Genomic DNA, 26,075 nt, shown 5'->3' with positions numbered 1-26,075 from the left:
TAATATTCCTCTTGGTTATGCGTTGCTTCTTTTTTCAATAAAACGACATAAAGTTTAATGTAGAAAATAAATAAATTATATTTAAAAAATATATTATCGTATATCTTTCACAAGTCATACAATTAGAACTAGAGTCAAGAAGATGACATTAATTTACAATTAATTTAAAATAATTTAAAAATAAAAGATTAAAAATCGTAAAAATATGTATAAAATTATTTACTCTTTAATATTTAGACAATAATTAAAATTTCCTGAGTATTAATTACATTCGATGATGAAACGAAAATTAATAAATAAATGCGGAACTTTAAGTAAATAGTAATATATAGGAAATCAATTATACTTTTTTTTATCACTCATTTACCTACTTTTAGTTTCTATAAAATTATATGGAGCAATAGTAAAAAATAACTTAAAATTTTTAGACTAAATTTTACAGTAAAACAAAATACTGTTTCTTCTTTCCCTTAATTTAAATGGAATTTAAAAAACGAAAGTTGAAATATTTTTTAATATTTCAACTTTTCATTCTTTTACAAATAATAAATTTCTTTTAATTCATTTAACATTTAAAAAATAAATTTTATGACATTAATAAAACATTTTTGGAATCAATATTCATTTGTCTAAAAAAAGAAACAAATGTTTCTTTTAAGTGTTTTAATACTGTTTAATTATTTTTAAGTCCACAAAGAAGTTGGCATCATTCCTTCAACTGTACCAGCAGTTGGTTTCAGCGTTTCGTTACATAGGAATTTAAGCGGCATGTCTACCAAATGTCCCTTAAAAAATTATTTTATTTTCATAACGTAAATTGAAGAGAAAAATAAATAATAAAATTGTTTTTTAAGCATAAGATACTTACTCTAATTTCAGTTAACATAGTCGTTGCCATTTCAGAATCACAGGAACATAATGGTGTTTCATTTTGGTATATTTTCAGCATTGAAAAATTAACCACATTATCCGTTGGAATACAACGAAAGACTTCTTCATATATCTCAGTATTTCGTTTACTTCTCTCACACCACACATCTCTGTAGAATGACTTCTTGACAATATCATCAATATTAATTTTATCCTTAGACCTCAATAGTCCAAGATGTTCTTTAAAGAGTTGCTTTCTTAGGGATCCAGCAAATCTTCCACAATCAAATGACATTTCGTTCATTCTTCCTTCAGTGAAATCTTGGTCCTAAAGCAAAAGTTAATGAATTAATAAAAAACTCTTTTTTTTTTCTAAAAAACATTCCTTCAAATAAAAAAATTCAAAAATAATTGTTATGAAATTACGAAACATAATTTTTTTATAAAAAGAAATCCACAGTTATTTTATATTCAGCCTGTTTACTGTTTAAGTAAACAAAAAATAAATGTTAAGAAAAACTGCATTTGTACTTGAATCTCTTATGTTTTTATTTATAAATATTTGTTTTTTCAAAAAAAAAAAAAAATTCTCTCAAATTTGATGCAGATTTTAGAATTTGCTACCGGTATTAATTTTATCCCGCAAAAAAGGTATTAAAAAAGTTTGATTAAGAAATCACCTCAATAATAACAGCGATTTCACTATCCCTTGATGCAATCATGCTTCTGTCATTAATATTCGCTGATCCACATATCACGACCCTATCATCGACAATCATTAATTTACTGTGAACGTAAATAAGTTCTGTTACGAGAGAGCCGTTTAACTTGGCGTGGGTCCTCAGACCATGGAATGTAATGTATTCACTCGGGTCTTCAATTCCGGCAGCAATTAGTCGATTTAAAAGTGCATCCTTTCCTCTGTAAAATCACAAATTCATATATGAAATTTGTTTTATTATTTAAGACATTTTTTCTTCTGCAATTTTCCTTTGGATTTAAAATATTATGGGAAAGTTTTATTATTTTTGCATACATTATTGTAACTGAATACCAAAAAAACACAAAAGGGCAATTTTTTTTAAATTTTCTAATTTTTAAAATGTCAATATGTAATTTCTTCATTCCAGAACATATAAAGTTCAAAAATTGGTCATTTAATGAAGAGGTTCTCCTGCTACTATTCTTGAAAAAATCGATTTTCAATCAATTTTCTTCAAATTTTGAGAAAATGTTAATGGTCAGGGCTCGAACTAGGTCCGTAAATCCCGTAAAAGTCCGTAACTTTGCTTGAAGTCCGTAAAAATCCGTTTTTTAAAAAAGGTCCGTAAAGTCCGTAAATTGTACGATATAATTTGGATGATTTTAGAGAAATTACAAATGATTGTAGGAATTCGATTATTTTCAAAAGTAATAAAATTCCTCGCAAACATTCAATTATGTTTAAAAATTTTTAAAAACTCTCGTCAAAATTTCAATTATCTTTAGAAATAATTAAATTCTTCTCCGAAATTCAATTATTTTCAAAAATTTTAATAAAACTTTATTTGTCAAAATTTCAATTATTTTCAAAAATTTTCCTCAATTCAATGATTTTTAATAGGTATTCTCGTAGAATTTTCTAATCAAAACTGTTTTGAAAATTAATTTTTTTTTGAATTTTTAGATAATTGAATATTAAAAAAAAATCGAATTTTGAAAAGGTTTCAAATTAAAATCTTGGAAAATGTGTGTTTTTCATACTTTTCAACCAACAATTCAGGAGAATTAATTGTTTTTAAAAAGTTCTCGTCAAAATTTCAATTATTATCTTTTCAAATAATAAAATTCTTCGCAAAAATTCAATTGTTTTCAACAATTTTAATAAAATTCTTGTCAAAATTTTAATTATCTTTAGAAATAATTCAATTCTTCTCGGAAATTCAATTATTTTCAAAGATTTCCAATTCAATTCAATGATTTTTAATAGGCATCTACTATTCTAATAAAATTTTCCAAAAGAATTCAATTATTTAAAGAACAATTTAATAAAATTCTACACAAACATTTTATTATTTTCAAAAAATTTCACAGGAATTTCATTATTTACAAATTTTTTTATAAATTTCTTCGCAAACCATAAATTATTTTCATAAATAATAAAATTTTTACAGGGAGTCAATTATTTTGGTAAATAATAAAATTCTTCTTAGGAATGCAATTATTTTGATAAATAATAAAACTCATTGCATAATTTCAATTATTATTAATACAATTTTAATCGAATTCCTCGAAAAAATGTAATTATTCTTAAAAATTTTATTAAAATTCGTCAAAAAAATCCAATTATTTAAAAATTTATTAATAAAATTCTTTATGAGAATTCAATTTTAAGAAACGTGCAATTATTCAATAAATAGTTTTTTTTTGTAAGGGAAGTGTTCCGGTTGTGGGCACCCTTTTGTTTTTGCCTCATAACATTTGTCCATGTGCATATTATTCAAATATATGTGTACGAATTTAAAGCTAGTGGTCTAAGGTGACTGTCAGTGAAGGAATTAAATTGATTCCTTTAAATAAAAAAGTTTTATTAGAAATTTAGTGAAATAGGAATTTTTTGACAAAAAAAATTTTGTACCCGGTTGTGGGCACCCTTGAAAAATCCGCTAAAAATGGAAAAATATTAAAGGAAACCAACACAAATAAAGAAGAAATGAAAGTTTCTTTATTTTAAGAGAATTTGCCGGGATAAAGAACAAAAATGATGACACGTTTTCACACTATGCTCATCGCTAACAAAAGCATAATGCTTGCATGTGAAGTAGCTAGTACGCATACCATAACGCACTTCTAATGCATTGAACGACTATATTCATCGCATTTAATGGAGTTTGCGGCTGTCACTTTCCTTGGCAGAAAGTTTAGATAGATGAGACAGTAGTCCTCATCATTGTCAGATGGTAGAGCCTCCTTAACATAAAGGTGCCCACAACCGGGAATGACAGTCATTTTTTAAAAAGACCAACACATTTTGTGATGCAGGATTTTGGTTAAACACGAAGGTAAATCACAAAATATAATGACAACACTGCAAAAAAAAAATTAAACCTTTTTTTTCTGAACGAATCTACACCCATATGTTGCTCTTCGAAAACAATACAAAATTACTTTTTTATTTATTTAATGCAAATTTTCTTTATTATGCTCACAGCTATTACACAAATGCATATATTTGTTTCGTTATCAATACGAAAAGTCCGTATTGTCAACGAACACGACTTGCAATACTTAGTTCAGTAAAGTCTGCTTGCCGTCGAAGTTTACGTAGGGGTGCCCACAACCGGAGGGTGCCCACAACCGGCGCACTTCCCCTATTTAAATAATTGAATTCTAGTAGAATTTTCTTATTAAAAAATTGATTTAAAAATGGATTTCAGTTAAAATTTTAGATTATATTTGAATAATAAAAGCATTAGAGCGTAAATTTTTAGAAATAATTGAATTTTGAAAAGATTTCAGATTAAAATCTTTGAAAATTTGAATTTTTCATATTTTTAACTAACAATTCTGTGGAATTAATTTTTTTTAGAAAGTTTTATTGCGGATTTTTTTATATTATTTGAGTTTTTATTTTCTAATATATATTTAATTGAAGAATTTACGAATAATTGAAATTTCGTAGAATTGAATATTGTAAACAAATGAATTTAAAAATTGTTAAAGAACTTTTTCGAAAATTATTAAAAATAATTGATTTTGAGAAGAATTTTAGTTAAAAATTGTTGAAAATAATAATTGAATTTATAATGATTTTATCCCTCGGTCATCTTTAATTATTATAAAACATGAAGAAATCGATCACTCCGAGTCGAAGACTCGGAGTTATCGATATATTCATGTTTTATAGTTATGAAAAATTTAATTTATAATTTTAAGTAAAATTTTTCATTTTTGGTCCTTAAAGTCCGTATTTTTAAATAGTTTCACTGATTCGAGCCCTGTAATTCTCAATTAAATCGATGTGTTTTGGGTTTAATAAAGTAGAATTAAATTATATTTGATTTAAAAAATTAATTGTGTAGAGATAAAAATTGTACATTTTTCATCCATAATAACATTATTCAGTTTACTGTGTAGGGTTTTAATTTCGTAGAATTTAAATCGTTAATATTTGAACCGATCCAATTTAAAAATGTATGTATAATTTGAATTTTTTTTCATTTTCGTTCGGCTGTATAATTATAAAAATGCATGGCATTTTTTCAAGTGCTAATTCAACTAAACGTCAAAAATAATCTATTTTTTCTTTCAATTAAAAAAATTATTGTTACCTGGAAATTGAAGCATAATTCCAATGAGTTATAGCGTGAAGAGCTGTTCCAGTAGCTCCTCCAACTTCTCCTTCAAATCCTGGCAACAGTGGCATGACCACATAGACTCTAAACACTGAACCTTCTCTGTGAGCTCTGAGTATTCTTTTTAATAGCGTTTCGCCAATACGATTCTTTACTATTGTACCATCGACATTTGCAAGTGTTATGAAAAATTGATTTTCAATATAAATATACCTGTAACATACAGTTAAATTAAATTTTTATGTCTCTAATTACATAATTAAATAAAATTACTGTCAATTACAACCACTACAAATTAGTATCTATTTTCAGTTTTTATAACTATTTCTTTTGCACTAGTAAGATCTAATCTTAAATATGCTTCGGGGATTTTTAAGCTTCATATAAAAACGCTCAAATTTAAGAGAATGAAAGAGTTCAGAATAAATTTCTCCGTATTATTGCCAAACAGCGTTTTCATGTCAGCAATATAATTTTGACAAAAATTAACTTTTCTATATAGAAAAAAGTTCATTAAAAAATATAAAAAACGATTTTTTTATACTAAAAAAAGAGATTAAATCTATAAATTTTAGTAAAATTTGAACTTTATATGTACATAGGTTAATTAATCAATTCATTTCAATAAAAGATATAATTATTTTTAACAAATAAAATTAAATTTACATTAAAATTAATTTTTTTTGTCAAGACATTTATTTTTGAAATTTTTAAATCATGGTAAAAGAAATTGTGTGGATATATTCGAAAATCCTTGTTTCATATTTAAGGTATTAATGATTGCAATTCGTCAAAGCGTGTCTGAGATATTTTGTACACAATCTTTTATGACATACACACACATACATCTGGACACTTTTTTAACTTTGTATATCTTTTTCTAAATAAAAATGATTACATATAATCTTCTTTTGGATAATCAAAATCGCCAACAATATAAATCCTCTTCATGAGGAATGAAAATCAAACAATTATTAAAAATTTTAAGCCTTAAAGAGTGAAAATAATTCTCGACTAGGAAGTAAAAAAAAAATATTTGTGCTTCAAAAAGAAGCTAGAAAAAAAGAACAAAAAAAATAACTTTCGAGTTTCGAAATTTTTGTAAAACTCTATTATTATTCTATTACTTTTATGGATTTGTACAAATTTTATACCCAGTACAAATAAATAATGATTGTGATGATTGAGAATTGAAAAAAATTAAATACTTGAAATTCATACAGTACCTTTGAGCATTGCTGATTGCGTGAATATAAGCTTCGTGAATACTTTGCTCTATCGTTTCCGGGTCCAAAAATCCTGCAGACCAGGAACTGACGGATCGCAGAACTTGGCACTTTACGTTATGCATTTTACTTTCATCGAAATTAATCGAGTATCCTGCGTAATTTTTATATGCTTTTGGTAGAAGAAATGGATAGGTTGGGTTCAGTTTCGCCTTTTCAATCTGTAATGTCAAGCTATTTAATTCTCTCAATCTCATTTCGGCAATTACACTGGTTTAAAATGTTTTTTAAATTGTGTAAGTACTATGTACATAATTATTTTCGCCAAAAGTAATTTTAATAAGAAAATTCACCACAAAATACAAAAATTGTTTAGGTAAAAAATTTCAAAAGATGATTACATTTTTGTGTGCTATTTAAAAATTTAAATACATTTTTCTAAATCTTCTTCATTAAGAGAATTTTATTTTTAAATTAGAAAAACTGAAATACGTGAAAATATCTAGAATCATTCAACATGGTTGCCACAAAAAAATTTTGTTTTTCCCTGACTTTTCCCTGATTTTCAGACAAAATTTTGACTTTTTCCTTGACCCTAAAGAATATTCTGATTCACTTTAAAAATGATTAGATACTCAAAAAATTGTTCTATCGCACTTATTTACGAATTTTTTAATTGTAAAATTATTCGAAAATATCAATAACTTAACTTCTTTTTTAATCATTATTATTTTTTCACAGGAAAAAAGATTTAAAAAATTTCAAATTCAAACCTATTGAAATTCAATAACTTGAAAGAATATTATTATAAAACATGAAGAAAGGATCCTTTTCTTCATGTTTTATAACAATTGAAGGTGACCGAGTGATAAAATTATTATTTTATATTATAATATTAAAATATTGTTACTGTAACTTTTTAAAAATTATTTTCATCGTTTCAATTCAATTATTATTTTCTAAAATTTGTAAATAAAATTCTTCTTTAAATCAATTATTTTTAATAATTTATGATAAAGTCCAATTTTCAAATTCATTTGTTTACAATTTAGTTTTACGAAATTTCGATTATTCGGAAATTCTTCAATTCAATATAAATATTAGAAAATAAAAACTTGAAATAATTCTTTAAAAAATTGCGATTAAGCTTTTTGAAAAAATTAGTTCCATAGAATTTTTTATTAAAAGTATGAAAAATTTAAATTTTCAAAGATTTTAATTTGAAACTTTTACAAAATTCAATTATTTCTAAAAATTGCAATTATTATCTAAAACTTTAACTGAAATTCATTTATAAATCAATTTTTATTAGAAAATTCTACGAGAATTCAATTAATTAAAAACAAACATATATAATTTATTAAATAATTAAATGTTTCTTAAAATTCATTGAATTAAGAAAAATGTTTGAAAATAATTGAAATTTTCTCATGAATTTTATTAAAATTTTTGAAAATAATTGAAATTTTACCATGAATTTTATTAAAATTTTTGATAATCATTGAAATTTTATTTCTATAAAAAATAATTGAATTCTTGTGACGAATACTATTATTTATGAAAACAATTGAATTTTGCAATGAATTTTATTAAAATTCCTGAAAACAATATTGAATTTTGTCGAAGAATTTTGCTATTCAATTATAAAGATTCAAGAAATGTTGACGAGAATTTTTTTTTATTCTTTGAAAATAATTGAATTTCTGCGATGAATTTGATTAATTTTGAAAACAATTGAATTCTTGTGATGAATATTGTTATTTATGAAAATAATTGAATTATACAATGAATTTTATAAAAATTCCTGAATATAATTAAATTTCGGCGAAGAACTTTGCTATTTATAAAGATAATTAAAATGTTGACGAGAATTTAAAAAAAAATTTTTGAAAATAATTGAACTTCTGTAAAGAATTTTAATATTTATTAAGATACTTAAATTCAACAGAATTGAAATTAAAGTTTTTTAAAAAAATACTTTATTAAATGATTTATTGGTAAGTAATAACTTTATGTCAGTTCTTCAATAAAATTAAGTTATTTATAATAAATTATTGTCAGAAATAGAAAAAATTTAAGGCTTTTTTAGAATTCGTGGTAATTTCGTAGTTTATGAGACAATCAAAAAGACACAAAAATTCAGAATTTTCTTATAAATTCTAAATACCTATTTAATTTTTCCCAGTACTTTAAATAAAAATCCCTGACTTTTCCCTGATTTCCCTGGCCTGAGGCAACCCTGTTCAATGAACGAAATTAATGTAAACACTTATATGTTATTCAACCTAATTTTTGGATAAAATTTGAAAGTTTAATGTTCTGTAAATTGTAACTAAGTGAATCTCACCTTTATAGCATTCCATCTTTGAATAAAATGTCTAGCTACATCTCTAGCTGTCGCTTGCTGGACCATTATTCCCACATCGTGCCAAGGCATTCGAGGTGTTGTACTTCTGTCCACTAAATCTTGGTAAGGGCTATCCAGATTATTAAAATCCTTGACAATAAAATTAGTATAATCCTTTCCAAGCCAAAGTTTTGACATTCCATTCAGTTCTGGATAAATATCTCGACTTTCGTAAAACAATTCCTCTTCGTCGTCTATAGGAAGTTTTATCACGACACTAAAACAGAAATATTCAAATTAAGGAAAATCTAAAAATTAAACATTAACATTTTTAGAAACATCTTTTTATCTTTTAATAAGCTGAAACAATATAAATTATTTTACTTATCGACTGTGTCTTGTTCTTCGTCGCTACTACATTCATGAGGACTATAAACCATATTGATCCATTCTTTTCTCTTCATTCTCATATTATATTTAACTCTGTCAACTTTTGTTCTTGCCACTTCGAACAGATTCTTTTTTTGTGGATCAGGTGTATTACATTTGAAACTCTCGTCGGGAAGTGATAGTAGTAATGGATCTAATGTTTTTATTTGACTTAGTGGCTCTGGACTTTGTTTTTCTTTACTCACTACTGGCCTAAAAGTGATTTATGAATTAGATATTCGAATGTCAAGAATTCTTGAGAAAGTAAGAAATAGTTTCACTTACAAAACTGAAAGGCATTTAGTCGTTGCCATAGCAATTGTATTCGTAGCAATTGCTAGAGGTAGTAACACATGTTCTTTCGATTTGTATACTGTGATCGGTTTACTACTGGTACTGGTCACTTTTCCTTTTGAAGGTATATAAATCGTTGACTGATGAGTTGATCCTAATTTTAAGACAAGATTTTTATTTAAAAAAATGTAATTAATAGTTTAAAAATTTAATTTTGGAATCGTTTAAAAATATTTTAAAAACAATAGTGACTCTTTGGTGAAATATAATGTAATGATTACTAAACTTTTATTTGAATATAAAATTAAGGTTGATTCTTTGTTTATTACCAAGATCTGTCAGTCGATGCTCAGAATTGTCCCATCTACCATAACAGAGATCAATTCCACCTAGAAAGGCAACCGACTGATCGACAACCACAATTTTCTCATGATGAGCCCAAAGGAAAACGCCAACTCGAGCATGATCGGGATATCTCAATACTTTTATATTTTGCGGACATTTTTCGACTAGTTTTTGTTTGCTATAAAAACTATTTATTCCTAAAGCCAACTCTACTTCTTTGTAAATCATCACAAACACTTTTACACCGGCAATCTGCAACAAATTTATATTTTTAGCCTTAAAATTAATTTTCAATTATTACAGGGATCGAACCAGTGAAAGTATTTAACAATACGGACTTTAAGGACCAAAAATGAAAAATTACGGACCAACTGACAAAAATATAAACAGTCCGAATCAAATAAGAGAACATTTTACTTAAAAATAGAAATTAAAATTTTCATAACTATAAAACATAAAGATATCGATAACTCTGTGAGTGACCGATTTCTTTATGTTTTATAATAATTAAAGATGACCGAGTGATAAAATCATTATGAATTCAATTATTATTTTCAACAATTTTTAACTAAAATTCTTCTTAAAATCGATTATTTTTAATAATTTTCGAAAAAGTTCTTTGACAATTTTCAAATTCATTTCTTTACAATATTCAATTATTCGTAAATTCTTCAATTAAATGTATGGGTGATTCTCCACAAAGTGGTAACTTTTGAATATGTTAAAATTTTTTATTTAGATCTTTTTAATAAAGCTTGAGAATGATTATTTTATAGATATTTGAGCTTAATTCTTTCTTTAGTTTTATATACAAACAATTTAAAAATTTGTAATTTAAAGGTTAAATAATTTATTTGAAAAAGTTAATTTTCGACTGTTAATAATTATAAATAGTGTAAATAAGCAAATAGTTACTTTAAACTGCTTTAATTAATAAATAAATAATATTTTTACTCATACCTGTTATTGGAATTACATGTTTTGATACAGGTTAATCGAGGTTAATAATATTCATTCAAAAAAACAAAACACTTCCATTACGCGAAACGAAATTAGGAACTGGAGTTTAAAAATCAAAGAAAAAAATTAATTAAAACCGTAAAAATTCATAAAAATAAATAATTTTTGCAGATTATTAAAGAGATTTGCTTACTCTAAATCACTATTATTTTTATTTTTTTTTATACATTTAGAATTCGGTAATTTTGGCGGAACTGGAGTTTACATACCATTAAAATACGCTATAAAATAATAGTAACTTTTGTAGTTTTAAATCTAAAAATTATATTTCTTTTTGCAAATTTAACATAAATACAACTTATTAACTTAATAATATTAATGGCAAATAAAATCGCACTGAAAAAGGGAACAAAATTAATGAAAATCAATGAAATTGTAAACTCCAGTTCCAAATAAAAAAAGAGTGGGGAAAATATTGAAAAAATATTTTTACACAGATTTGTTAATGGAAATTAGAAAACGACACACAAAAACTTAGTTTTTGAGATGAACTTTCGAATAGAATAAATAAAAAAACGTTTAAAATAAAGTTTGTGCAAAATAAAACATATTAAACTTCATGATTCATGTGTGGAGAAACGACAAATGTGCATTTTTTGAACATTTGCAATTGAATTACAACTTTTGTTTTAAATTAAAAATTTTTTTCGATTATGATATTACTAAAAAACATATTGAAGATTAATTATGCAAAAGTTTGAAGTAGATTAGATAACAATTTTTCAAGTTATTAAATAGGGAACAGTGGGGAAGCAAAAGTGACCACTGAATGAAGAATCACCCATATATTAGAAAACAAAAACTTCAAATAATTGATACCGGTCACTGTAGAGAGGGGAGTAACTGGATCAAAGGCCAGTTTAAATTTTTAAATAAAATTTGAATTAACACAAATTAAATAAAAAATAAAAGGCTCGAATTGAATAACCATAACGGCGCAGTTCGGTATTCACGTTGTATGTTTGTGTGTGTGTACTCTAATATTGAGAGGATATCTAACTCAACGTTAAAAGATATCGAGAGGCAACCAGCTCGATACTTTCCGATAATTAGAGTTCCGAGAGGCAACCAGCTCGGAGTACTCTAATATTGAGAGGATATCCAACTCAATGTTGAAAGATATCGAGAGGCAACCAGCTCGATACTTTCCGATAATTAGAGTTCCGAGAGGCAACCAGCTCGGAGTACTCTAATATTGAGAGGATATCCAACTCAATGTTGAAAGATATCGAGAGGCAACCAGCTCGATACTTTCCGATAATTAGTGTGCCGAGAGGCAACCAGCTCGGTGTAATATAATATTGGGTGGATATCCAACTCAACGTTAAAAGATATCGAGAGGCAACCAGCTCGATACTTTCCGATAATTAGAGTTCCGAGAGGCAACCAGCTCGGGGTACTCTAATATTGAGAGGATACCCGACTCAATACTGTGCTATGTTTAAAGACGGCGGGGGGGGGGGGGGGGGTGTTGTGCATGCAAATAAATGAATTTAATCGAGTCAAAAGCATGTAAAATTTCAAAGACAATTTATTTTTCAAAGTACAAATCGATGGAAAAAAGTTTAAGTATCGGAGCTCGGACGAAAATATTCTAAGTCCAAAGTTGAACGAAAATATTCTAAGTCCGAAGTTGGACGAAAATATTCTAAGTTCAAAATTGGGTGAAAATATTCTAATATTCTAATAATTGCATGTTTCTTAAAATTAAATTCTCATAAAAATTTTAGTAATAAATTTTTAAATAATTGAATTCTATTGACGAATTTCAATAAAATTTTTAAGAATAATTACATTTTTTCGAGGAATTCGATTAAAATTGTATTAAAAATAATTGAAATTCTGCAATGCGAGTTTTATTATTTATCAAAATAATTGAACTCATAATAAGAATTTTATTATTTATGAAAATAATTGAATGATTGCAAAGAAATTTATAAAAAAAATAGTAAATATTGAAATTCCTGTGAAATTTTTTATTATTTGTTGAAAATAATTAAATGTTTGTGTGGAATTTTATTCAATTGTTTTTTAAATAATTGAATTCTTTTGAAAAATTTTATTAGAATAGTAGATGCCTATTAAGAATCATTGAATTGAGGAAAATTTGCCAAGAATTTTATTAAAATTTTTGAAAATAATTGAATTTCCGAGAAGAATTGAATTATTTCTAAAGATAATTGAAATTTTGACAAGAATTTTATTTAAATTTTTGAAAACAATTGAATTTTTGCGAAGAATTTTATTATTTGAAATTTTGATGAGAACTTTTTAAAATAAATTACTTAATTCTCTAAAAATGTTACACGGAAAAAATTAGTTGCTGAAATTTTCCGCGACTTTGTAAAAGACTCTCGGATTTAGTGGAAAGTATTTAAATTTTTAAAATCACTGAGTTTTAAAAATCATATTAACAGGTTGCAGGAAAAATAAACTACATTCGAAGAGAATTTACAAAAAGGATTCGAAACTTTCAGAGTCAGTCGCGGAAAATGAAAACACAGCCGGCTCGCGAACGATTTGGCGACAGTCGCGGAAATCTTGTTCTATAGTATTCTAAACTTTCAATGATAGTCGCGGAAAATGAAAAATTCGGCCGACCAATAAAAAAAAAGTTCTTTCAGTTCTTATTTATTTTATTCTTATTATGCCTTATATTTAATTACACTCGTACATTTATACATAATCACGACACTTATCACATGTAATCGAACACTATTTAAACACTAATTTCCTACGTCAAACTAAATAACTAACACTAACACGCATATTACCCTACGCTTTCGCAGTTTCGCACGCTACAAATCTACTTTTTCATCGTCCTTATGTATTAAATGAAACATTTCTTTACCGCTTGCGAGAAAAAGTGCAATATTTTGAAAATTATAAATCTCAAATATTTCTGCTCAACATATTCTAGAATTTTAAAGAGTATTTGAGTATGCGTTAAGGACTATTTTACACTTATTTCCATTTTATTATTTTTAATTTATCACATGTATAAAAGAATTGTAATTTATTTAAAAATCGTAAATCGAAATGATTTCGCTCAAAAAACAACTTGATGTACTGCAAGTTTCTACAAAGTTTGATTATTTATTATTCAATCACTATTGTAAGAAATATAGTAGAAAAACTGTATTTCACATATGAAAGTAACTTTTCAAAATTTTCATTTGTTCGTTCTAATTTTTTTAAAATATCTTTAAAAAAGAAACTAAAATCGCGTTTTAAGCTTGAAACTTTTTTTGAGGGTCAATTTGAGATTTTTGATTCACACTTACTGTATTGATAAAAATTACAAAATATTTCCCAAGTACCCCTAGGGCGTGTTGGCTAATGCAACACGCTATATGCATAAAGAGCAACCTACACTACCGTCCGTGAGTATTAGGACGCCCCTTTTTTCATGAGTGAAAAAATGCTTAAAACGTAAAAAATAAGAATGACAAAAATTTTTGTATTTTTTTCCTGAAAGCTAATTAAATTATGAAAAGACTGACACCTGATCGAAGAATATTAGTTGACTATTCTGTCAGATATAGAAAAAATACTGGATTTTGCATGCTTTTCGTAATTTTTTAATTTCTCAAAAACTAATTAACTTTTTTTAGCGTTCTTGGTCTTGTTTTAATCTCTATTCAATGTAGAATCTAAATTAATTAATGGTATTGTGATATAAATTTTTCCAAAAAAATTTGAAACTGGGAAAGTCGGATTAAAAAAATTCAAAAAATTATCATGAATATTAAAGTGTCAAAAAGGTCAATGTAAAATATGTTCATTTAATAGATATACTAAAATTCAAAAAAGCTTTTTAATTACTTAATTATTTAATTTAAAAAAATTTTTTTTTTGTTGAAAAAGTGTCAATCTGTTTTTCAAAATTTTTTTATCCGACTTTCACAGTTTCAAATTTTTTTGGAAAAATTTATATCACAATACCATTAATTAATTTAGATTCTACATTGAATAGAGATTAAAACAAGACCAAGAACGCTAAAAAAAGTTAATTAGTTTTCGAGAAATTAAAATATTACGAAAAGCATGCAAAATCCAGTATTTTTTCTGTATCTGACAGAATAGTCAACAAAAATTCTTCGATCAGGTGTCCGTCTTTTCATAATTTCATTAGCTTTCAGGAAAAAAATACGAAAAATTTTTGTCATTCTTATTTTCTACGTGTACGATACCGACGAAGTGTCTGTTCATTGTAGAAAAAAAAGTAAGACTCTCGGATATGAAAAAAAACTTTACGGACTTTTTGAAATACTCTTCGCTTTTAGCAGAAATTCTCTGAAAAAAGTTGAGGACTTTTTATAAACCTAGTAGCGGAAAATAGTCGTAGAATTATTGTAACACTTTGATAGAAATTTTCGTCGACGAGTCGCGGAAAATGATGCCCAGAAAAGATGCGCAAACTCTCAGACGGTAAACGTCACGTGAAATAATTTTGACTGACTTTGTTTACGTATTTTTTATTTTTATTTATTTTTTTTATTTATTTTTTATTTTTCTTTATTTATTATTTTTATTTATTTTTTTTTATTTTTTTCTTAGCGATTTCAAATCAATTATTAAATAACAAAATTATAAAAAATAAAACAGTTTGTACAGGTATCATTACTTTTCAATGAGAAAGTGACTATTTTTATTTTCATTGGTATCGCGCACCTTTACGATGGAGGAGTTTGAAAATCTGGTAAGAAATTTAAAATAATTTGTAACAATTAAATACCAACTTTAAATGAATATTTTGTTTTATCAAAAAATATAATCACTCTCTAGCTTATTTCATTATAATTTAATTGTAAATAATACTTTTAATACGCACATTATAAATTTATAAAAATTGTAGAATTATATTTTAATATTTATTTACAGATTTTATATTCAAAATTTTTAGGATTGTTTATTATGAATTATTATAATTTATTATTGATTATTATAATAATATATAATATATCAAATCATATTATTCAAAATAATTAAAAACATAATAACATACAATAATATAAAATATAATTATTAATCGTTAAAGAAGTTTTTACAGTAATTAACAGAAAAAAATTTGTTTGGTTTAATTATTATTTTCATTAAATATTATAATTATTCATTACGCCCCTTAGCCATTATGTCCCGTTCCCCCTATATACGTGATTTGTAAATATGATATCAAATGTATGATTAAAAACATGTAAATCCAGATACAGTGGATGTGATAGTTTAATTCTTATAAGACAAACTTTAAATTTACTGAAGATTTAAAAATGAACAATTAGATAAATATTCTGCATGATTTTTTTAAAAGAACGTCCAAGAGCCTAAACTTTTGGAAGGGCCTTCCGGCAGGACGCGCCTCTGCACATTACGGCGTGTTGTTGGCAGTACGGCAACCGTCCTTCAGAAAAGACGAAATTTATTTTTGTAAAAAAATATTTAAATTTTATAGAATATTATAATATATTATTTTATACCTTCTAATGTGATAAGAATGTAAAAAACCATTTTCAACAAGATAGGACCAAAAATTAAAATGTAAAAAAGGGTCAGACAAGACCAACTGTGTTAAACAAATTTCATTGATTTTCTAAAATGTTAAAACTTTTATGAATATATTTTAGTTATAACATTTTAGAAAATCAAAAAAAATTTTTTAACTCTGTTAAGCTAGCCTGACCCAAAAACTTAATAAATAAAAAAAAAAAAAAAAAAAAAAAAAAAAAAAAAAAAAAAAAAAAAGTTTCTATTAAAAAATGTTGTAGAGAAAAGTTGTTTGTATTTTCCTAACCTAATATAATATAAAGTTAAAAATTTGAAAAAATTGAGTTTTCAAAATTTTGAAACTACTGTAGTTTTTGTATTTTTCAACGAAAATGGCTGGTTAACGAACTTAGCCTTCATTTTTACACTAACTTTAAGAGAGTTAAATTTAAAAACGATCCGATAAGTTTTTCAAAAGTTATCATGGGAACAACATTTTGTGTCTACAGACAGACATACAGACAGACACCATCACCAAACCATGTTTTTTGGGTTCAGGGGACCCCAAAACGTGAAGATTTAATAAAATTAGCAAAAGTCAAAATTTGCATAAAACTAATACCTTCTCATATGAAGAGAGTAAAAAATAATTTTCAAATCAGTTTTGATTAGGAAATTTTACGAGAATTCAATTATTTAAATACAAAAATAAATAATTTATTGAATAATTGATTAATTCTTAAAAATAAATTGTCGTAAAGAATTTTATCAACAAATTTTTAAATAATTGAATTCTTTTGATGAATGTTAATAAAATATTTATGAATAATTACATTTTTTGAGGAATTTGAATAAAATTGTATTAAAAATAATCATAATTCTGCCATAAATTTTATTATTTATGAAAATAATTGAATTATGGCTAAGAAATTTATATAAAATTTGTAAGTTATTGATTTTCTGAGAAATTTTTATTATTTTGTAAAAATAATTAAAGCTTTGTGCAGAAATTTATAAAATTTTTTTTTAAATAATTGAATTCTTTTGGAAAATTTTATTAGAATAGTAGATACAGTAGAGTCTCGATTATCCGAGGTAATGTGGGGAAGAGGTGCCTCGGATAATCGAAAACTCGGAAAACACGGAACAAATGAAAATTTCAAAATTTTAAATTATTCTTCATGTGTTTAAAGTGTTAGAATAATATTAAACGACAAAAATGGACGAAATTTTAAATGCAATGATCGCAAATAGTGGTTTTGTAAAAATTTTTTTTCAAATTTAGTCGCTCGATCCGTTTTATCCGAGTTATTCCGCATTATCCGAGCATGTTTAGTGCCTCGGATAATCCGGAATCTCGGATAATCGAGGCTCGGATAACCGAGATTCAACTGTACCTATTAAAAACCATTGAATTGAAAAAAATTTGGAAAATAATTGAAATTTTGACGAGAATTTAAAAAAAATTTTGAAAATAATTGAATAATAATAAAATAATTAAATTCCTACAATCATTTGTAATTTCTCTAAAATCATCAAAATTATATCGTACAATTTACGGACTTTTACGGGATTTACGGACCTAGTTCGAGCCCTGATTATTATCAATTTAGGAACGTAAGATTATCCTTCAAAATGGTACAACATTTTTTAAGAATCCGATTAGTAAATTAGAATTTGAAGGAAAATTTTAAGACCCATTTTTTAAATTATCAAGTAAATCTTACCCAGACCTTAAGATCTTACCTTACCTTAAGTTTAAAACCTTGCAGCTTTAATTACATTAGAATAAAACAATTAATTTGTGGAATTAACAAACTTATTTTCATTGAAAATACATATAAATTTAATGACTTACAGCTTTCCTTTCCAAAATTTTATCGAGTCTCCAGTAATCCCCTTCATTAGCAGGTCTCTTAAGATAAATTTCAGGAGAAAGCCACCAATCTGCTATAAAAATTTCTTCAGTCGCTGCTTCTAGAGCGTCTGCAACTGCCGACATATAACTTGATCCATCAACGAACCACGTTGCAGGTACTGAACATCGAACTGGAGCGAAGGACTTGTGAGGATTTGTTTGAATAAAAGACTTACCTGAAATTCATTAATTTATACGTAATATTATTGCTTTAACTCATTTTCGATTTTTAGAGAAAAGTATATTTTTAAGGTTCAAACGAAACAGAAGTTCAGTTTCTAGTTTTATAAATTTAATTTTATGCATTGGATATTAACCTTCCTCGACAGAAAGGCGTTGGATGTAATCCAACCATTCTTTTGCTTTTCTTCTAGTCCAACATTTCATAACAATATGCCTATTGAGATTCATAATTTGTAATCCATTCCTCAAACCCGTTGAGTACATTCCTGAACTAACTTCAAAACCATTGTCCATTAAAATCACGGCTTTTATTCTTCCATCTCCAGGTCTTATATATGTCACGAAAGTATCCTTCACGATTAAATGCCTTTTATGCCATTTTCCACAAAGTGAGGTGCAAAATTGACTGAGTCTTACGCAACACGTCCCTGAAATTATTACAATGTAATTAATATTTCTAGGCCTCGGATCGATTTTAAGGCGCAAAAAAAGTCGAAAAAGTCGTTTATTTAATTTAGTGTTGTAACAAAAATTTTATTTTGTATTTCTCTGACTTTCACTGATTTCTAAATTCAATTCTTTAAAAATCGAATAATTTTGTAAAATAAATATTTAAAATTTAAATACTTATGTTTTTCACGGGAAATAAAGTTAACTAAACTTCATCTTTAAATAAATTATTTTTACAAATTTTCAAATACAAAAATTCAATTTTTTATAATAATTGTAACTGATGATTTTTTGAAAAAGTTACTAAGACAAAATATTCTCAACAAATTGTAATAAAAATTCTTAAAATTAATTTTTGACAAATTTTTCATTTTTCTGTCCCTCACAATCTGAAGTTAGTTTTTGTGTGTTTTTTTTTAAATATTGTTTTACAAATCGAAAATATGTAGTGTTTCATGATTCATAATAAAGTATTTGAAATTAAAAAATTAAAAATAAATTTTGTTTTTATATGATTTTTTTATGACAAATTTCGTTTTTATTTACGAATTTCTTTAATTATAAAATTATTCGAAAACATAAATAAATTCTTTTTTAAATAAATATTTAATTGTTCTTATTTTTCCTCAGGAATTGAGACATTCAAAAATTTCAAATTAAAACCTTTTTGAAATAAAACAACTTATAAAAGTATATTTGTTATAAAACATGAAGATATCGATTTAATTGCTCTGAGTCGAAGACTCGGAATGATCACTTTCTTCATGTTTTATAATAATAAATTATACTTGACCGAGTGATAAAATCATTATTTTATATTATAAAAATATTGTTACTGTAATTCCTTCAAAATTATTTTCTTCATTTCAATTTAATTTAATTATTATTTTCTAGAATTTTTAATTATTTTTTATGATAATAATTGAATTTTTGAAAAGAAATTTATAAAAAAATTTTCTATAATAAATAATTGAATTCCTGTGAAATTTTAATTATTTATGAATATTATTAAATGTTTGCGTACAATTTTATTAAAATTTTTTTTAAATAATTAAATTCTTTTTGGAAAATTTTATTAAAATTGTAGATATTGAAAATCATTAAAATGAAAAAATTTTTTGAAAATAATTGAAATTAGGACAAGATTTTTATTGACATTTTTGAAAAGAATTGAACTTTAGGGAAGAATTTTGTAATTTATATACATAATTGGAATTTTGACGAGAATTTTTTTTAAATTTTGAATATAATTTAATTTTATGAGAAGAATTTTATTACTTTTGAAAGTAATTGAATTTCTGCAATTATTTGTAATTTCTCCAAAATTGAAAATTTTTTTATTGTTTTCAATAAAAATTTGAAATATAAATTTTTAAATTCTATTATTTTTAAAAATGCTACACGGAGAGAAATCTGTTAGTATTAATGCTCGAAACTTTTCATATACTTTTTCCATAGATTCTTTGATGCTAAAATCCTAACAGAGAGCCTACCTAATCAGCACATAAGCTTGCCACAAACTTGCATTAAGCTTGCTGTGCAAGGTGTGCAAGCTTACAGAGCAAGCTCGTGACAAGTAACAAAATGTCCTATTGCTGCAAGCTTGCACTGCAATCTTGCTACAAGATTATGATATATGCTTGCTGCAAGCTTGTGGGGCAAGTTTTCGACAAGCTTATTTGGCAAACTTACACTACAAACTTGTAGCAAGTTTGCCAAATAAGCTTGTCGAAAACTTGCCCCACAAGCTTGCAGCAAGCATATATCATAATCTTGTAGCAAGATTGCAGTGCAAGCTTGCAGCAATAGGACATTTTGTTACTTGCCACAAACTTGTCACGAGCTTGCTCTGTAAGCTTGCACACCTTGCACAGCAAGCTTAATGCAAGTTTGTGGCAAGCTTATGTGCTGATTGGGTATTTATTGCTCGAGTCCGCCTGAATATTAGGCGGAGTCGACTGATATTCAGGCGGACCTCTTATACTTTTCGCTAGTAAGTGCTTATGCTATATATTCATAACCTCTACTTTATGCATTATTCGCAACAGATTTCTCTCCGCGTACTTTTTTTTAAAAAAAGTAAGCAAGAAGTTAGCCGCGCGAATTGTTGCTAGTTTATAAATAATTTTTGAAAAATATTAAGGTTTTTTTATTATACATAATTGAAAAATTTCCTGACAATTGAAATTTGATAAAATGTTTTAAAAGGGACCATTCAAGTATTACAAAAGCATTTAAGGGGGAGGGGGGGTCTAGCTATTGCTTATTTCTATTAGAAAAATGGCGCTAATGCATATAAAAAATCTTACATGGGGGAGGGGGGGGTCTAAAAACCTGAAAAATATGCTTACGTAATACTTGAATAGCCCCAAAGTCATTGAATTTTTGAAAAATATAATAGAAAATTATCAAATTTTTCAAGAATTTTAATTATAAAATAACATGATTTCTCTGAAATTTTAATACGTAAGTCAATAAGATATTTGATTCGTAAAAAATTATGATAAAACAATTCTAAAAATTAATGTTTCAAATAGGTATATTATAATGTAATTTTTTGAAAATAATTAAAAATTTTTTAAAAGAATTTTTGTATAATTTAAAAAAACTAATTAATTTTTTTGAAGAATTTTAATTAAAAACTTTGAACATGATTGTTTTCTTAAAAATGTTAGAAATAGTTTTAAAGAACATTAATGTTATTAGTTATTCTTATATATTTGAATTTTCGTAAATATTTAATTGAAAATATTAAAAATAATTGAATTTTAAAAAATTATAATGAAAAAGTTCTAAAAATTAATTGCTTCAAAAATATTTTTATATAAATTGAGGGCCTGGATGATAAAAGGTGTTACGCGCTATTTACTCAACATGGTGCGTAACACGTTATAGCATTCAGCCCTTCAATTTTAAGAAGCTAATTTTTATCATTAAATTTACATTTGAAGATTTTTTTTTTAAATTTTGGGAATTCAATAATTATTTTCAAAATTTTCAATTAAATTTCCTCAAAAGATAATTTTCAAAAATTGTAATAAAATACATGAGAAAAATCAATTATTTTCAAATAAATTTTACTAATATATGTGTATAAATAATAAAATATATATAAACATATAAATATAAATAATAATAAAATAAAAATAGTGTTTTTAGGGAAGATATTAATCAATTTTCTTAAAAATATTCTCAACTGAAGTAACAGAAGATTTGTGAAAAAAGGAAGAACTTTTAATTTGCATAGATACCTTCGAGTAAACCCAAAAGATTACATCCAGTTTTAGCTCCAGATCCAGTCCGTTTTTGAACTAAACCTTCTTTGCCTTTTCCGCCAAGGTCTCCAACGAATGAAAGATGAGACAGTTCCAAAAAGCTAAGCTAACCATAAATGTTGTGTTTAATATTTAATTCAATATTTAAATTATTTTAATATGATTTTCTAAATTAAATTTATATAATGCTTAGTGCATTATATTTTACTCATAGCAATTGTACTTTATTTTCTCTATACAAATTCTAATCTTCGTAGAAATAATTTTTAATGTTCTTAGAATTTAATGAAACAGTACATAAATAATTAAAATATATAAATTTTTTGATTGGTACTTATTCAGAAGAGTTTAAATTTATTATTAAAATTTGATTGTTATGTAAAATTATCGAAAATATTAGGTAGCAATTAATTTGAAAATTAATTTGCTAATATGAGTATTTATATTTTTAAAGACGTTGATTTTAAAAATTTTTGTGTCTAAAATTATAAAACATTTTACATTAAATGTTAGTTTTAAATTTGTATAAATAATTACAGTTTCTGGATGTCGCTTGTAAATTTCAATTGTCAGCAAATTGTCTAAGTATTCTTCCAAGGCTTTCATTCTATGATTTATATGTTCATAAGGTACTAAAACATCTGGCTTATTAGGAAACCTTGGCAATGCCACTTTTCTTTGTCGTTGGGCTCTGTCTGTTGATAAATTTTTAAAACTGTTTCTTCTCTCTCTATGACTTTTTGTTGGAAACGGTATATTCAGACTCGCTCTAAATATCTTGAGTTGATTGTGCAAGAACTGTATGTGTTTATATCGTTTTTTTACAGTCCACTCGAATGTTCCATGTTTAAACTGTATTGTATACAAATTTGGATTTAAAGGATGAGTTGTCACACAACGTTCAATATCTATGACTTTTACTTGTATTTGCACTCCTGGAATGAACACATTTCGATTTTGACTCCTAAACTTGATTGGCGGATCGTGAATTATCGTGAAAGGCAAAACGCCAGAGTGATCTGCAAATAATTTTCAAATTCGTTAGATTAATATTACAGGGCTCGAACTAGGTCCGTAAATCCCGTAAAAGTCTGTAACTTAGCTTGAAGTCCGTAAAGTCCGTTTTTTTGAAAAAAGGTCCGTAAAGTCCGTGAATTCTACGATATAATTTGGATAATTTTAGAGAAATTACAAATGATTGTAAAAATTCAATTATTTTCAAAAATAATAAAATTCTTCGCAAAAATTCAATTATTTTAAAAATTTTTTAAAAATTCTCGTCAAAATTTCAATTATCTTTAGAAATAATTCAATTCTTCTCCAAAATTCAATTATTTTCAAAAATTTTAATAAAATTCTTGTCAAAATTACAATCATTTTCAAAAATTTTCCTCAATTCAATGATTTTTAATAGGTATCTACTATTCTAATAAAATTTTCCAAAAGAATTCAAGTATTTAAAAAACAATTTAATATAATTCTACACAAACATTTAATTATTTTCATTAAATAATTAAAATTTCACAGGAGTTTCATTATTTACAATTTTTTTTATAAATTTCTTCGCAATCGTTCAATTATTTTCATAAATAATAAAAATTTTACAGGGATTCAATTAATTTGGTAAATAATAAAATTCTTATTAGGAATTAAATTATTTTGATAAATAATAAAACTCATTGCAGAATTTCAATTAATTTTAATACAATTTTAATCGAACTCCTCGAAAAAATGTAATAAATTATTCTTAAAAATTTTATTAAAATTCGTCAAAAGAATTCAATTTTAAGAAACATGCAATTATTCAATAAATTTTTTTTGTATTTAAATAATTGAATTCTAGTGGAATTTTCTCATAAAAATTGATTTAAAAATGGCTTTCAGTTAAAATTTTAGATTTTAATTGAATATTAAAAGCATAAGAACATAAATTTTTAGAAATAATTTAATTTTGAAAAGGTTTCAGATTAAAATCTTTGAAAATTTGAATTTTTCATATTTTTAACAAACAATTCTGTGGAATTAATTTTTTTTTATATTATATTTAATTGAAGAATTTACGAATAATTGAAATTTCGTAAAATTGAGTATTGTAAACAAATGAATTTGAAAATTGTCAAAGAACTTTTTCGAAAATTATTAAAATTTATCGATTTTAAGAAGAATTTTAGTTAGAAATTGTTGAAAATATTAATTGAATTGATAATGATTTTATCACTCGGTCATCTTTAATTATTATAAAACAGGAAGATATCCATCACATGAAGTTATCGATATCTTCATGTTTTATAGTTACGAAAAATTTAATTTATAATTTGATGTTAAATGTTCTCTTATTTGATTCGGACTGTTTATAATTTTTCATTATTGGTCCTTAAAGTCCGTGTTGTTAAATACTTTTACTGGTTCGAGCCCTGATATTATTAAAAGATTGATTGATAATCATTTTACCTTTGTTGTCAGTAAGTTCCACGTTACTGTTTCGAATACTAATAGTTTCGCCGTCCTCGTTAATTGTTATTTCTAAGGATTCAGGTACACCAAGAAAATCATCATACTCAGAATCGTGTGACAAGGCTGAATCTTCAGCCACATTTTTAGGATAGCCTTCATGCACTGTGTCAGTTGACATTTCATGGGAAATTTCTTTGGATTTATCACAATCTGTTAATATGGAAGCACACATTAGAAAACAATGCACTGTTAATTAAGGTACAATAATAAGTGGTCATTAAAAAAACACTATCAACATTTTTAACTCTAAGTATCTTTGTTAACGTCATTAAACTTTTAAATTCAATAAATTATTATAGTGAATCATAATAAACAAAACAAAACACGATCTGGCTATAAACCAATTAACAATTCTTATTATTGGTCTAATATAGCAAAGATTAAGTTAAGGAGTACAAGTAATCCCATAACCAGCTATAATAACTATGTGACTGAAAGATAATTTTTCGATAAGATAATTGCACAATTTAAGAGGAACAGGTGGGTTGCTTTTGATGCTATATTTAACAATAATTATTTCTTACAATTTTTCCTAACTTCAGTGAGAAAATCTATAAAAATATGACGTTACATTTGAAAAATATTAAACGACTCCAGAACCTTGAAAATGAGGTCACTTTCTATATAAATATTTGTTATTCTAATGTTAACATTATGATTAATTAGTTGATACACAATCAATATAAATTAAGGTTTATTAACTTAAAAAAATAAATTTTCAAAGAAGAACATGTATTTTGAATATTTTGTAAATATGTCAAAAATTTTGAGGTTAGAACAGAGAGGTTAGGAATTATTTAGAAAGAAAATAGTTTGACGGAAATGAAAGTAATTAGTAATATAAAAAGAAAACATACTTTACTGTACAATACATGGCTTTGTAGAATGAAAGAGATTATTCACACCAATGATGATTGAGACTATAATTGACAAGCCTTCTACATTTAATCATGCTTTTCGAAAAGCGAATATATCCGAAGAGATACCGACTTTGTACGAAGTTGTACCGAGTCTATTCTCGGGTATCCGAAGACACACGAGAAACACCTGAAATAGCCTTGAATAAAAACAACAGGTGATTTCTCATTTCTTGGGTAATTTTTTATTATTATTTTATGACTTAATACTTGTTAAATATGCATGATGTATAAAGAGGTGATTTTTAACTGAGACAATCGACTTTATGTTTTTATTTTGCTTTGAATAAATTGATATTTTACCAAGTGAAATTATTGAATTATAATTATAGTCGGTAATGACTTTAAATTCTTCCGTGGAGAGTGGGTTGCTAGTACAACAGGGGCTTTCTAGCATTTTTTCAATAATAATTTTTTATTACTAAAAAAAATAATTTTTTCCATTTACTCCATAAAGCTAATTATATTG

The 26,075-nt window shown here is 25.4% G+C and overlaps 1 protein-coding gene across 3 annotated transcripts; it reads right to left on the bottom strand.

The window, feature by feature from the left end:
- Positions 1–239: 239 nt before the first annotated feature.
- Positions 240–25,703, bottom strand: LOC122508798 (phospholipase D2). Of its 3 annotated transcripts, none has more exons than XM_043622349.1 (16): positions 25,214–25,432; positions 24,627–24,839; positions 22,713–23,194; positions 22,152–22,281; positions 18,585–18,878; positions 18,208–18,443; positions 18,101–18,121; positions 9,830–10,097; positions 9,492–9,654; positions 9,162–9,419; positions 8,778–9,054; positions 6,431–6,651; positions 5,181–5,417; positions 1,551–1,791; positions 869–1,198; positions 240–785 (listed from the first exon to the last, which is right to left on the bottom strand). In XM_043622349.1, exons 2-16 carry the CDS (start codon positions 24,805–24,807, stop codon positions 684–686), a joined length of 3,441 nt encoding a protein of 1,146 aa, XP_043478284.1. In that variant the 5' UTR covers positions 24,808–24,839; positions 25,214–25,432; the 3' UTR covers positions 240–683. The 3 variants fall into 3 exon arrangements, with proteins under 3 accessions (XP_043478284.1, XP_043478283.1, XP_043478285.1); XM_043622348.1 differs by lacking the exon at positions 25,214–25,432 and adding an exon at positions 25,547–25,703 and having other exon boundaries at positions 241–785; XM_043622350.1 differs by lacking the exons at positions 18,101–18,121; positions 25,214–25,432 and adding an exon at positions 25,547–25,703 and having other exon boundaries at positions 242–785.
- Positions 25,704–26,075: the final 372 nt, after the last annotated feature.

This window comes from Leptopilina heterotoma, unplaced genomic scaffold, assembly GCF_015476425.1.
Source record: "Leptopilina heterotoma isolate Lh14 unplaced genomic scaffold, ASM1547642v1 Lhet_57, whole genome shotgun sequence".
Lineage (NCBI taxonomy): Eukaryota > Metazoa > Arthropoda > Insecta > Hymenoptera > Figitidae > Leptopilina > Leptopilina heterotoma.
The sequence above is the reverse complement of the archived record's forward strand: the minus strand, read 5'-3'. Positions and strand labels throughout refer to the sequence as shown.

Bases quoted from the DNA above. Each gene is read 5' to 3' on its own strand.
- LOC122508798 (XM_043622348.1), bottom strand. From the start codon at position 24,807: ATGTCAACTGACACAGTGCATGAAGGCTATCCTAAAAATGTGGCTGAA. The intron at 18,122-18,207 runs GTAAGTCATTAA...ATGTAATTAAAG, and splicing joins AAATTTTGGAAAGGAAAGCT to CTGCAAGGTTTTAAACTTAA. The intron at 10,098-18,100 runs GTAAGGTAAGAT...AATTTGTTGCAG, and splicing joins TGCAAGGTTTTAAACTTAAG to ATTGCCGGTGTAAAAGTGTT.